This window comes from Phycodurus eques, chromosome 2 (genome assembly GCF_024500275.1).
Source record: "Phycodurus eques isolate BA_2022a chromosome 2, UOR_Pequ_1.1, whole genome shotgun sequence".
NCBI classification, from domain to species: domain Eukaryota; kingdom Metazoa; phylum Chordata; class Actinopteri; order Syngnathiformes; family Syngnathidae; genus Phycodurus; species Phycodurus eques.
In genome coordinates, this window is record NC_084526.1 from 37187432 (window position 1) to 37202628 (window position 15197).

General features: G+C 39.2%; 1 protein-coding gene across 4 annotated transcripts in view; it reads right to left on the reverse strand.

Annotated features, from left to right (window-relative positions):
- si:ch211-71n6.4 (USP6 N-terminal-like protein) overlaps positions 1–15197 on the reverse strand; it is a 73059-nt gene that overhangs the window by 23958 nt on the left and 33904 nt on the right. For 2 of the 4 annotated variants that reach the window (XM_061670551.1, XM_061670552.1), the window contains exons 9-10: positions 13655–13882; positions 9347–13442 (exon numbers count right to left, since the gene is read on the reverse strand). The exons of 1 other annotated variant lie outside the window; for it this stretch is intronic. In XM_061670551.1, the coding sequence (XP_061526535.1) occupies positions 13300–13442; positions 13655–13882 (371 nt within the window). In that variant the 3' untranslated portion in view covers positions 9347–13299. Of the gene's footprint in view, positions 1–5287; positions 5467–9346; positions 13443–13654; positions 13883–15197 lie in introns of those variants that run through there. One more of the 4 variants, XM_061670553.1, reaches the window with a different exon arrangement.

Below are 15197 nucleotides of genomic sequence, written 5' to 3' on the forward strand. Positions count from 1 at the left end.
GTGCCAATCTTGACATGCAACAACACAAGACAATATATATATATATATATATATATATATATATATATATGTATATGTATATATATATATATATATATATATATATATATATATTTGTTTGTGAAAAGTGTGTGAAAGTGGAATAACAGTTGATTTTTCTGAAAAACAATCACATTTCTGTGATGAAACAGAATGGTCAATGGTATGATTTGTAAATTATCAAAATGCATTTCGCCATAGCAATGTTCCGGTAGTTGTATAAAATGGAAACTGAATATAAATTTAATCAGAATTTATTATACTGGTCTACGACAAATTGTTGTCTAAGATTTTTTTTTTTGCGGATTGAGCACAATTTTGATGTGCTGAATCCAAACTTATCCAAATAATCACTACAACTAGTCCAGCAACAAATGGGTAAGTCGCAATGCAGTTAACTTCAAAGTCCAGATAAAGAGCAAGTAGTTAATGTCAATGTCCAGAAGAAGATTGGGAAGGGTTTTTGGAGGCAGTAAACTTCAAAGCCCTGACAAAGTTTCCAAAATTTGGTAAGGGGTTTGGAGACAGGTCACGTAAGGCTCCATAATCCACAAAATGAGGAAATTCACACTTCGTTGTCATTGTAGCAAAACACCAAACAATCACAGGGACAGGAAAACATGCTAAGGCAGAACTCGTGCTCAGGGCAAGATGACTAACGGGATTTCTGGAAAAACAACGAGGTTTGAGGTTCAATAGCAGTAGAAGTACAATCCAGGGAAAAGTGTCAGAGAGGCCTGCATTGGCACGTAGCTAACAATCGGGGAATGAGTGAGTCATCAGCAAAACTCTAAATAGGTGGCCGTGACTGACCGGCAGAGGGGGCATTGGCAGACTGGCTGTGAAAAACACTACGGATACGGTTCAGCCAGGGGTACTCATCTATTACCTGTCCATATTTTTTATTTTGTTTATGGTGGTTGTTTACAGAGCTATACAATCACATTCCATCATACTCAACTGTGTTGTTTGTTGCTTATTACCTACAGTTAAGGAAGGTAACCTAAATGTTAAAAACATTGGGGTGTTATTAATTTTTCTTTTTACCCTTGTATTAGTCTGGGTGCATTTATTGGGACAGACAGTTTACCAGTTTTTACTGGATTTGGTTAGCACCTGGAATTCAGAAGGTTTTGCTCATTTGCCGAACTGGGATTGGAACCCAAGAGAAAAACTGCAGAAACCTGACAAACATTTATTTTTAATTATGGGTAATGTTTTGATTCAGCTCACATTTGACACGTTCCAATCAGGCTCACATTACATTAAATTAAATGTGACTTACATACATGAAACTAATTCACTAAAGGCCCTTATCCGAAGGCCCGGCCATATGAGCAGGTCCGGGAGCATACTCCTCATATATGAAAGAAAACCAACTGAACATAGTACTGTATATAAAACAACTTAAAGCGGGCCAATCTTCCACCAACTTTAAAATGATGCTGTAGTTTTCTTCTGAAGCATATATTAGAACCATCTGCATGTGGTATAAGCACTAAATCAGAGCAGAACTCTGGCATTAATTCCACTAAAAAGGGTGGACGCCCACTTTGAGAGAGAGCAGAAGACAGCAGTTTGACATTAACACTTATGAATTTCAGTGAAACACTGGCTTTACAACTGACACACACACAAAAACAATTACATAATTCAGTCACCAGCTGGAAAGTTCTCTGAATAAAAATTCAGGGGTTGAAAAAATCTGCACAGAAATGTCTTCACTCACTGTCTTTCAGTTTGATTACTTATCTTTGTAAACACGCTGAGGACAAAAAAATAAATGGATACTAGTGGATGCAGTCGGAGAAATGCTAGTCTACATCCTGGCTACTCGAGGTGCTTTTTTCCTGATGTCTACTTAAACATGGGTGTTATTTGTTTGTTATGAAAATTGTAACATTCCTATGGGATCCAGAAGAGATTTCTTGAAAACTTTGGTTTTGCCCAATACTGTATATTAGGGTTAGGGTTAGATTATTAACATTTTTGGTTATATTTTTACTTTGTTTACTTGCTTTGTTTATTATTTTTATTAGTATTATTATCATTTATTATTTTTATTCCTATTATTTTTATTTATATTATTTCTCACATGTACTTACGTTTACTTTATTTTCAACACTTTGTTCTTTATCCATTGTTCAAGCCTGTCAGATGCGTTGTTCATTGTTCAGTTACCTCATTCGCCTGCCTTGTTCTCTCAAATTTGCTTCAGCTTCTTTGTTATTTGGTGCACACATTTGCATGCAATGTTGTAGCATTGAATTTTTCTTTTCTCTTGCATCACATATTCAGAATATTTCCATGAACTCCATTGCTCATCTTTTCCTTGTCTGTGGGTTTGACCAATTCTGCAAGCTATTTTAACGTGACTATATAAAATCTGAAATGAATCTGGATTATCATAGAAATTTACACATCAAACTCCCTCACATAATTACCAAATATCTAAAAGGATTTTCAGCCATCCTGGTTTGGGTTTGTACAACCCCAATTCCAATGAATTTGGGACGTTGTGTTTCATAGCTGTTGACTTAAGATACTATTTACTCAAAATATTATTTAAACTTACCCAATTAAAGTGGCTGCAAATTGTTATACTACAACCCCAATTCCAATGAAGTTGGGACGTTGTGTTAAACATAAATAAAAACAGAATACAATGATTTGCAAATCATGTTCCACCTATATTTAATTGAATACACTACAAAGACAAGATATTTAATCTGCAAGGTGATAAACTTTATTGTTTTTAGCAAATAATAATTAACTTTGAATTTGATGGCTGCAACACGTTCCCAAAAAGCTGGGACAGGGTCATGTTTACCACTGTGTTACATCACCTTTTCTTTTAACAACATTCAATAAACGTTTGGGAACTGAGGACAATAATTGTTGAAGCTTTGTAGGTGGAATTCTTTCCCATTCTTGCTTGATGTACAGCTTCAGCTGTTCAACAGTCCAGGGTCTCTGTTGTCATATTTTACGCTTCATAATGCGCCACACATTTTCAATGGGACAGAGGTCTGGACTGCAGGCAGGCCACTCTAGTACCCGCACTCTTTTACTACGAAGCCACGCTGTTGTAACATTTGCAGAATGTGGTTTGGCATTGTCTTGCTGAAATAAGAAGGGGTGTCCATGAAAAACACGTTGCTTGGATGGCAGCATATGTTTCTCCAAAACCTGCATGTACCTTTCAGCATTAATGGCGCCTTCACAGATGTGTAAGTTACCCATGCCACTGGCACTAACACAGCCCCATACCATCACAGATGCTGGCTTTTTAACTTTGCGTCCACAACAGTCCGGATGGTTCATTTCCTCTTTGGCCCGGAGGACACGACGTCCACAATTTCCAAAAACAATTTTAAATGTGGACTCGTCGGACCACAGAACACTTTTCCACTTTGCATCAGTCCATCTTAGATGAACTCGGGTCCAGAGAAGCCGGCGGCCTTTCTGGGTGTTGTTGATAAAGGGCTTTTGCTTTGCATAGTAGAGTTTCAAGTTGCACTTACGGATGTAGCGTCGAACTGTATTTACTGACATTGGTTTTCTGAAGTGTTCTGACCCCATGTGGTGATATCCTTTTCACATTGATGTCGGTTTTTGATGCAGTGCCGCCTGACGGATCGAAGGTCACGGGAATTAATGTTGGTTTTCGGCCTTGCCGCTTAGATGCAGTGATTTCTCCATATTCTCTGAACCTTTTGATGATATTATGGACCGTAGATGATGAAATCCCTAAAATCCTTGCAATTGTACGTTGAGGAACATTGTCCTTAAACTGTTTGACTATTTTGTCATGCACTTGTTCACAAAGAGGTGAACCTCGCCCCATCTTTGCTTGTAAATGACTGAATGACGGAATCCTGTTATACCCAATCATGGCACCCACCTGTTCCCAATTAGCCTGTTCACCTGTGGGATGTTCCAAACAGGCGTTTGATGAGCATTCCTCAACTTTCTCAGTCTTTTTTGTTACCTGTCCCAGCTTTTTTGGAATGTGTTGCAGCCATAAAATTCTAAGTTAATGATTATTTTCTAAAAACAATCAAATTGATCAGTTTGAACATTAAATATCTTGGCTGGCGACCGGTTCAGGGTGTAACCCGCCTCCCGCCCGAAGATAGCTGGGATAGGCTCCAGCAGCCCGTAACCCTCGTGAGGATAAGCGGTACAGAAAATGGCTGGATGGATGGTGTTGGAAGGATTGCCATCAGGATGCCCGCAGGAGATACCATACTGTCAGTCAGTGTGGATATACACAAGCTCAGGTCATGTTGTTCTTATTTTAGGTGGGACCAGCTGAGACTGAATTGAGAAACTGAGACTGTTGACTCCAATAAACACTTTTCATCCACAAATATAGTTTCCTACCAATGCATTTTCACATTTTGGGCAAAAGGCCAAGGTTTACTTAATATTACTTCTCGGTTAAGCTTTCTGACTTTGACAGACAGAAATGTGTGCAATGGAGAGCGGTTAGTGGGATGTGTGTGGAGGCTCAGTGTCTGTCAAGATCAGGACAGAATCTACTCACTTTCTGGGGACCTCACAACACTGCTTCAGACCACATCTTAAACGTCAGCCCGCATTTCATCATCTGATAATTTTTAAAGGATTTGAGGAATAACACAAAACCTACATGATGGAACTCTCGATGCAGATGCACATTCTCTGATTTTTTTTTTTGTAGTCTAAAACATTCATATCTTCCCTTTATTCAAGCTAACGATTTCGATTTTTAAGTGGCCACACAACACAATTGTAAACAATCAAATCGTGAATAAATCAGTAGAACGTCTTTCCCACCCCATCCTTTTTACAAACAAAACTGACCAAAAATTGAAGATACTGTAAGCTCTCCCATCTTGACATATATGAGCGACTGTACTGTACATTACTGTAACATAACATAACAGCACAGCAGGCCCAGCAGCAGCTTCACCCTTTCAGTAAGAATAAACATTAACATCCAGTTTGCCACATTTTTTTTTGATTGTGATTAGATTGCCCCCCCCCCCCCCTTCATTTTCTCTCACATCTTCTTGATGCTTGGTTTAAAATAGATTCCTATAGACAGCTACGTACGAACATGCAGAGCATTCTGATGGTAAACAAACCCGCAGCATCCGATGCAAACCGGAGCGATGGCAAACGTATCCTTTCAATCTTATCGGGAGTAGTTTAATAACATTCGTAGATATACACAGGGGGAGAAAACGAGTGGAGTCATTACCGTCTTTTTGTGTTGGAATTCTGCGCTATCCGTGCAAGCAACACAACTCCGACTTCTCTGGGCATTCTTCGATGAGAGCGAGCACCTGGCTGAGTGGCTGACAACAATAGCCTCGCGTCTTTTATTTTTTTCAAACCATAGGTTTCGATCGACAGCACAGGCGCATTGTCACACACACACGCGCCATAGGCGAACACACGAGGAAAGGAAAGGTGCCGAGAACAGCGCCGCCGCGTGGCACCATTGGACATTGCGCGGGAGGCGTCCAAATCCAGATTTCCTTTAGCAGTAGTTTTAAACATCGCCTGTCTTTTATCAAATAACATGCCACACCATTTCAAATCTAAAATGGAACATTTTCATTTTCTTCATTTGAGATCGTCACTGCCGACACCTAATGGGACAAACCAAAAGTAGCAACAATTTCACCTCCCTTTCTCCCATTTTCCTCGTTTTTTTCCAGTTTTAGTCGTTTTGACATTTTCCAGTGTTCTCTGGAGTCACATCAATACATTTGCTCCTCCCCCAACAGTATCAAGGGTTGGGAGTACTTGGTATTCTCATTTTTAATAATATTAACTGTGCATTTCTTTAAATTTGAATCTGTTTTCCATGTTAAAGTTAGTAAGTTATTGCAAATATGTGCCGCTTCGCCTTTTGAAAGAGATTGATTTAGCGACGGAAGATTTCATCTGGATTTTACTCAATGACCAAGCAGCATTTGCCTTTTGTCTCATTTTATTTGAGCATTCAGTAGTTTGACAGTTCATCAAAAAGTTTCCTTACTTTTTTAAGAAAAATATGTTCCGTGAATAAGTGTAAGTAGTAAAACATGAAACATAATGGACACATTTGTAATTTCTATAACATCAAGCTCCAGCCTTAGATGTATTCAATATTCAATTGTCTCCACATCAAGTAAGGCTGTCACTGTTGTATTAACTTTTTTGTTTATCATTAAATAGTTAATGTATTTACATGTTCTTATTGCTCTTTAATGTTATAACGTGGCAGAAAAAAAAGTCTGGAAATCATTTTATTTTCATCAAAAATGCAATTCACAGAATGTATGTTATTTATTTAATTGTAGCATCTCTTTAATTAAACCAACAAGCGGTTAGTGTTGGCGTCCATCCATCCTTGTTCAACACCGTTTATCCTGGTTAGGGTCGCGGGACGCTGGAGCCTATTCCAGCTGACTTCGGGCGAAAAGCGGACTACACCCTGAACTGGTCGCCAGTCAGTCAAAGGGCATACAGTGTTGGCGTAATCACGCCAAAATAGCTCTCTACCGAAGCGTTCACTCGGCGGAAGTTCCGCCTATACGCACGTTCAGCCAATCAGATGCGACCAGCAGCTGCCACATTATGAATGAAGACTGAAAGAGGTGTGCTCACATTGCGCGGAACATTTTCTTGAAAAAGTAATCAAAGGGCTAAACAATCAGAATGGTACCCAAGATAAAAAGGGAAACTGCTAAAGATAGTGTTATGAAGAACCTTTCATAGATGAGCAGAAAGATCTGTGTGCTTTGCAACCGTCATTGACAGTGCGTCACGCAATGCAACTAAGATAGGCACTGTATCTTTGTTGTTGTTGTTGTTGTTGTTGTTGTTTTGCGCTTTATTAGACTGACAAAAAAAAAAGAGAAGGCGTTTGCTGGTGATCGCGTGCGAGAGGCAATAATAATAAAAAAATATATATCAAAAGCAAATTGGCCAAAACAGCAAGCAATCTTTTAAATGACATTATGACATCCCACTTTCTTATTTTTTTCTGAACAGAAAAAAAAAGTTTCCCTGGTACGGTTTGTTGTTCCACAATCAACCAATGAATTCGAAAAGAAAGAGGTTCAGAGAAAACACCTGAATCACCTGCATTTTGCCACCCCCCCAACGGGACACAAATGTTCAACGTACAGAATACTTTGTTACGTTATAGTTTTGTATCAAATCTGTGATTGACTGGAAAATGGAACAGATTGTGTTCCACTGTATTAGTTAGAAGCTGGAGGTGGTGGAGTGACATTCAAGGTCAGTGATAAGCAACTCCAAAGCACCCTTAGCTGTACCAGACATTATATAATTATCTTTAATTAATAGTGCGTTAATGCACAAAATGTTGTCCTAAAAATACCCTAAAAGCATTTCGTGCTTTTAGGGTATATGCATGGTCAGGGGTGACCACTCGACATCACTGTAAAAATGATTTTGGACAGTGATGTAATCAGAAATATAAGGTAAACATTATTTAATTTATGTCAGTATTTCACAGCTGTTGACTTAATGTACTATTTATTCAAAATATGATTTAAATGTACCAAATTAAAGTTGCTGTTGTTATACTACAACCCCAATTCCAATAAAGTTGGGACATTGTGTTAAACATAAATAAAACCAGAATACAATGATTTGCAAATCATGTTCGAACTATATTTAATTGAATACACTACAAATATAAGATATTTAATGTTCAAACTGATAAACTTTATTGTTTTTAGCAAATAATCATTAACTTAAAATTTTATGGTTGCAACACGTTACAAAACAGCTGGGACAGGTGGGAAAAAAGACTAAGAAAGCTGAGGAATGCTCACCAAACACCTGTTTGGTATAACAGGAGTTTCCTTGAATTGCTCAGTCATTCACAAGCAAAGATGGGGCGAGGTTGAACAAGTGCGTGAGAAAATAGTCGAACAGTTTAAGGACAATGTTCCTCAATGTACAATTGCAAGGAATTCAGGGATTTCATCATCTACGGTCCATAATATCAGCAAAAGGTTCAGAGAATCTGGAGAAATCACTGCATGTAAGCGGCAACGCCGAAAACCAACATTGAATGCCCGTGACCTTTGATCCCTCAGGTGGCACTGCATCAAAAACCGAGATCAATGTGTAAAGGATATCACCACATGGGCTCAGGAACACTTCAGAAAACCAATGTCAGTAAGTACAGTTCGGCGCTACATCCGTAAGTGCAACTTGAAACTCTACTATGCAAAGCAAAAGCCATTTATCAACAACACCCAGAAACGCCGCCGGCTTCTCTGGGCCCGAGCTCATCTAAGATGAACTGATGCAAAGTGGAAAAGTCCACATTTCAAATTGTTTTTGGAAACCATCCGGACTGTTATGGACGCAAAGTTCAAAAGCCAGCATCTGTGATGGTATGGGGCTGTGTTTGTGCCAATGGCATGGGTAACTTACACATCTGTGAAGGCACCATTAATGCTGAAAGGTACGTACAGGTTTTGGACAAACATATGCTGCCATCCAAGCAACGTCTTTTTCATGGACGCCCCTGTTTATTTCAGCAAGACAATGCCAAACCACATTCTGCACGTGTTACAACAGCGTGGCTTCGTAGTAAAAGAGTGCTGGTACTAGACTGGCTTGCCTGCAGTCCAGACCTGTCTCCCATTGAAAATGTGTGGCGCATTATGAAGCATAAAATACGACAACGGAGACCCCGGACTGTTCAACAGCTGAAGCTTTACATCAAGCAAGAATCGGAAAGAATTCCCCCTACAAACCTTCAACAATTAGTGTCCTCAGTTCCCTTACGTTTATTGAATGTTGTTAAACGAAAAGGTGATGTAACACAGCGGTAAACATGACCCTGTCCCAGCTTTTTTGGAATGTGTTGCAGCCATGAAATTCCAAGTTAATGATTATTTGCTAAAAACAATCAAGTTTATCAGTTTGAACATGAAATATCTTGTCTTTGTAGTGTATTCAATTAAATATTGGTCAAACATGATTTGCAAATCATAGTATTCTGATTTTATTTGTTGAACACAACGTCCCAACTTCATTGGAATTGGGGTTGTACATTTACTGGGTAAATTCTACAGGTTGTTTTTCGTGCAGTGCAATATTTTCTTTATGTCAATCTGTGTGGATGAAAATTGAGTACATCTCACATTTAGTATTCATTGTCAAACAAACACTGCAATAGCACTTATCAGTGAACTGAAAATCAGATATGATGTATAAAGTGGAATAGCATCAATACAATTAAATCCCTGTTTCCATGAAAAATACACCATATACTCTGAAATTGTTTTATTTGGTAATAACAGCTTCATAGCACACTTCACTCACTTGTTTATGCAAATAGAATCCAATACATGTACAATGGCATCTATTGACAGGAAAGTGCAAAGAATGATACACAAGAAACAAAGTTAGGAATTAGTGCAAACAGCTTTGTGTGTTATCTCGTGGGTCAATCATTCCTTTAAAGGGGAAATATTTTGGAAATTGTACTTTTTCGTTTCTTATATGCTAATGTAATTGGGTCTCGGTAGTGTCTGACAATGTGTCTGCACCATGTGCCGGATACATCAGAGCTTGATGAAAAAGTCCTGACTACACGATTGAGAATACCTCCTCAAAAAATTAGTCTACAGCATCTGCCATATAACATCTGAGCTTGGTGATGAAGGGCTGATGTCACCAGTGAAAATACACAATCAAATGCAAACACACACAAAAAAAAAAGACCTGGCTTAATTTCCTGAGAGGGAGCTTTTGCTTGCCTCCATTGCCAAGTGCTCATGTCGGGTGTGGTTGATTTTTATTTAATGTATGAGGAGGGTCATTGCCTCAAAAAAAACAAAAACAAAAACAGTGACGACCCCTGGGATCTGTTTTCAACCTGGAATCCGTTTTCAATTATGAAAAAAATGCATATCTCATTTAAAATGGAAAAATAAAATGAAACCTGCCTTATGCCTTAAACCTGCCGTAACCTTATAATTTCCCCGTCAGCACAAATCCTTCATTTGATGCAGTAATTTTAAACTCAGAAACAATTAGATTTAAGCATCAAACGTTAAAATTTCTCACTTCTCGTCAATACAGACTGGTTATATAAGAGGATACATGGTTAGTGCCACTCAAAATCCCCCATGCTCTATCAGCAAATCACGCAATCTGTGAAAACATATCACGTATACAAAACAACACATCACAGAAAATCTAAAACAAAAAGAAAAAAAGAAAAAAAAATGCAAGCATGTGGAAAAAACAAGTTTAAAGCGTCTCAGTGGTCTTGTTCTTGTTACATAGACATTTGTTAATGAGGGCAATATTGTAACAAAAAAAAAACATTGTCGATCCAATTTTTATATACAACTAAAAAAAAAATTTTTAAATAAAAATCCACAATCATAAACCCAACCTCAAGTGACAAATTCCCTTCAGGAATTAGTTACACCACATATTCTCAGTTGAGTCACTGATGGTGTAGTGTCCCATTTGCCTGAATTCAACGCAGGTAGTATGGGTTCAGTTCCCACTCATTGACGGTTTAAATGTTACCGGTAACCTTTCATTGCTCAGTGTTTTTATGTCTCAAAAGTATTTTCTGTCAAATGGGTGTCTTTTGTCATACTAGAGCGGCTCCAACTACCAACGAAAAATTCATTTTGTGTTTTTGACATACTTGGCAAATAAAGATGATTCTGAGAGTGAATAGTTGTGTTTTTTATGGCCAACTACTGACTGGCAACCACTTCAGAGTGTAGTCAACCTTTTGCCCAAAGTCAGCTGGGATAAACTCAAGCTTGCCGCAACGCTGAAGAGGATAAGCAGCATAGAAAATTGATTGATTATCAGTTGAATTTAGTGCATTTCAATAAGAAGGTTCTCCGCTCAACTCTATGTTGCCATTCCGGTGTGGAATTTACATGATCTCTGTGATCTGCGAGACCCCCTCTTTGGCCGTCTTTGAATATTAAGCCAGGAGTCTCCTACTACCAGGATGCACAATTATAATTTGAAACTCTGCCTGTGCCTCCATCAAATCGCTCATCTCGGTCACGTGATATGATAGCAAAAATACTTTTAAAAAAATTGTTTTGTGTGTACCCTGTGATCGGCTGGCGACCAGTTCAGGGCGTACCCCGCCTCTCGTCCAAAGATAGCTGGGATAGGCTCCAGTACGCCCGCGACCCTAGAGATGATACAGAAAATGGATGGATGGATTTTGAAAAACTTATTCGAAAAGGGAAACAGGCCAAATAATGAGAGAAGAAAAGCCAACAACTTCCAATGGGAACAAATGCTGGAATTAGGAGACAAAATTGGCAGGTACGGGTTTATTACTAGTTGACCCAGTTGACTTTTGCACCAAACCTGCTCTATGTAACTTGAGGCAATGAAGCCATCGAAACTGCCTCGGCACATGGAGCCCAAGCACCTGGCATTAAATGACAACCCCTGTGGAAGTTTACTGAGAGAGAAAAAAAGGTTATCCCAAGATGGGACCAGCTCATTGAAAAGAAACAAGCGCAGGATTCCCACTAAATACGACATTCCGCGCGATCGTGCATATTTAATGACAGTATTTGTTTTCTATGCCGTTCCGTCAAAATAGGTCTTTACATGAAACCGGTCTCTGGTGCAAAAAAAAAAGGCAGGGACCGCTACTTTAAAGTACGTTATGAGGGGGAAGGAAAAATACTAGTGGTATACAACTACCTGCCTGTCTGCCGATCTCAAACTAAGGTGGGAACCCAAAATAAAATGCTATGTGTCAAGATATTGCAGGAAAGTCAATGTATGGAAAGAAATATTATTTTTTTACATTTTAGAGACCATCCATTCACTCATTTTCTATTAAATTATCCTGCTTAGAGCCATGAAAAACGGAGACTAACTCAGCTGGCTTTTCGCTTGAAGTATGCTGGGTTAGCTCTGAATTTATGGAGGCTGATGGGTAAGATGACCACTCATCCACCATCTTACCTGTAAGAGACAGACATTTCAACTTTGTCTTCATGAAATAACAAACATCCATTTTCTTGACCGCTTATCCTCACTAGAGTCGTGGGCTGCTGGAGCCTATCCCAGCTATCTTCGGGCGGGAGACGGGGTACACCCTGAACGGGGTACACCCTGAACCGGTCGCCAGCCAATCGCAGCTTAATAAACCTATTTTCATGACTGGCATAAATCCGGAATGGCGGGCGGCACAACTGTGTGCCAGCGGCGGGTTAGACCAGTGTTGGTCCTTTTTGCAGACCAGCGCACCCCGGTGGATCTGGGAGTGGGTGGGCTGCACCGCTGTGGGTTTGTCTACAGCCCTCTTATTCCCCTGACATTCTCGCATGGATACATGGATACTGTGCGTAAGAGGACGATGCAGCAATCCATGCATGAGTGGAAGATTGTCACGGCTCTGGCCATGGTGTAGCAACAGACAATACCCTTATTAAATACAAAATGAGCTGGTCCTGGTGTCTGGACTTAGACATGGTCTGAGCAATATAAAAAAATTTTTTTTTTTACATTTTAGGGACCATCCATCCACCCATTTTCTATACAATTTATCCTACTTAGAGGCATGAAAAACTGAAGCCCAACCCAGCTGACTCTTGGGTAATAGACTGGGTATACCCTTGATTTGTCAAGTCAATCACAGGATACACATAGACAAGCAACAATTTACACTCACATTCAAACTTAACGGCAATTTAGAGCCTTCAATTAACTTAGCAGGTAAGTTTATTGAATGTGGGAGGATGCCAGAGTTCCACTGAAAAGCCACAGAAAGGCCGGAGTCGATATCTGATCCCAGAGGCAGACATGACAACCACATTGACAAAAGACATTTTCCAATTTGGGTCTGGGGCTGAAAACGTTGGGTTAATCCTAAATTTGATGTTTTCTTGTTGTTTTAGCAACCTGTTTCAAAGTGTAAGACATTCAACACATCTGAATGGTTGTCTGTCTATATGTGCCCTGCGACAACCAGCTCAGGGTCTACTTCGCCCTTCACATGAAGTAAGCTGGGATCGGCCCCAACACCATGGAGAGAATGGATAGATGCCCACTCACCACTGACTGGTTGCTGTTAACAAAAAAATATATAGTGACATATCTTAAGTGTAAATCAAAAAGAATACAGTGTATTCCCTTCACAGCAAGTTTTTAAACCCGTGGCCAAGCAAATGACAGCTGAACGGCTTTTCAAAAGTCTTTGGTCAAATGAATGCTAACGTATGATCAGTTTATCCATGCATAGGCATGTAGGCCGTTCTCTTTCCACAACTGGCAGCGAGCAGATGAGTATTTGTTGACAACCAAAAGCTTGCTGGACAGGAGGGCAATGGATGATGGGTAAGGTGACCACTCCTCCACCATCTTACCTGTAAGAAACACACATTTGAACATTATTTCGCAGTCTCGATGAAAGAATAAACATACAGTATTATCTACAATCGATTTCCGAATCCATATTTCCATAAAACTCCATAAAAGGTTTAAATTGTTTATTCTCTTGTCCTTGGTAATGGTGATCTACTCTACACCGTGAATAATGTGATTCTGGTTTAAGACATTGACAAAGAATAACATTTACCTGTTTTGGCAAAGTACACAAGATGTTGTGTTAGGAGATCCTGGAAACTCTTGTCCTGATCAGAGAGTGGTCCCTCCAAAAGTAACTCCAGTCCCCCAAAGAAAGCCATGATATCCAAGCAGTGGAAAGAGAAGCGGCTGTGAAACGGCATCAGAGAACTTGTCGTGTTGACGGCTCCAGAAGGTGTGTGTGTAACCACATAGCGATACACAGGACTCTGAAGGGCAGCTGCAGAAACAAAAATGCATCTAATAGTTAATGCGAGACAAGAATCCTACACCAAAAAATGCCATTATTAAGTGATACACCGACCCAAAAAATTATAGTCTTTACAGAGTACAGAGTTCACATGATAATGATAAATTATGCACTCCAGAGAATACTAGTTTCATAAACACAAAAACAAAACTATTATGAAAATAATAGTTATAATAATTATAATTATAATTATTCTACTTAGTGACATTGGATGCATACTGGCTTTTTAAATTAAAATGATGTTCCATTAGATAATTTGTTGATAAATAAACTAATCAAAAGACAAGGTATATGCAGTGAAATGTATAAAACGGAGGACTTTCAGACTTTGCGTTGTATGCTTTCCTCTAAATTTGTCAGGTCCCTGTGGAAATTTAAATGTTTAAAAGTATTTCAGAGGCCAAGAGCTCCTTAAAGTGTGGTAAAATATGATGCCAAATTATGACTACAGTAATCCCACGTTTATCGTGGTGGTTACATTCCAGACCACCCCCACAACAGACAAAATCCACGACGTAGCGACCAATCATTTACACTACATTTACGTTCAGTGTGTACCTGCCTTTAAGAGGCGGGCCTGGTCTGTTGAGTGACATGAAAATTAGCGTATGAGGACATACAGATGGTCGGCTGTTTACTATCTTTAGCCTTAGCCACTTTGTTTGCAGATTGACTGATTGACCTCAGTTGTGGCCGTCATAGGTCGGCAAAGAATATGCTTGTGTTTACTGTATTTTGTTGTTTGTTCAATCAAGCAATTGAAAGAGCGCTGTTTCCATCCTCCCTCTATCCAAACCACCTGTTATGGATTACAATTTATTCTAACCAGCAGTGGTAGGCCATATTCAATTAGCTCATGATGTTTACTTTCCCGCAGACCTGCAGTTGTGTAACTTAAGCCAGTTGTACTTTGGAATTGGCACATTACACTTTAGCTTATTGTGTGAAATTATTCCAAACTTTGTCTGTCTTTAAAGCATTCTTTTACTCCTAGCTCACGCTTATGCTATGCGAGTCAACAGTAACAGTCTGAGTGGAAAAATAATTGAGTTGTAAAATGTTTGTTTCATATATACCAAACATTACTTCTATTAGTTTTATTTATTTATTTAATTCAAGATGGAGCCTACCTGTGTGGACGCCTCGGTTAAGCATGCTCTAGTATTGTTTTTGTGTTTTTCGTTTGTCTTTGGAGACATTACATGACTCACTTACACAAGGGGAGACTTGCTAACCATCAAGGAGGCTACGCCGGACTTTCTTTCACCAAGTTTCGCAAATCCGC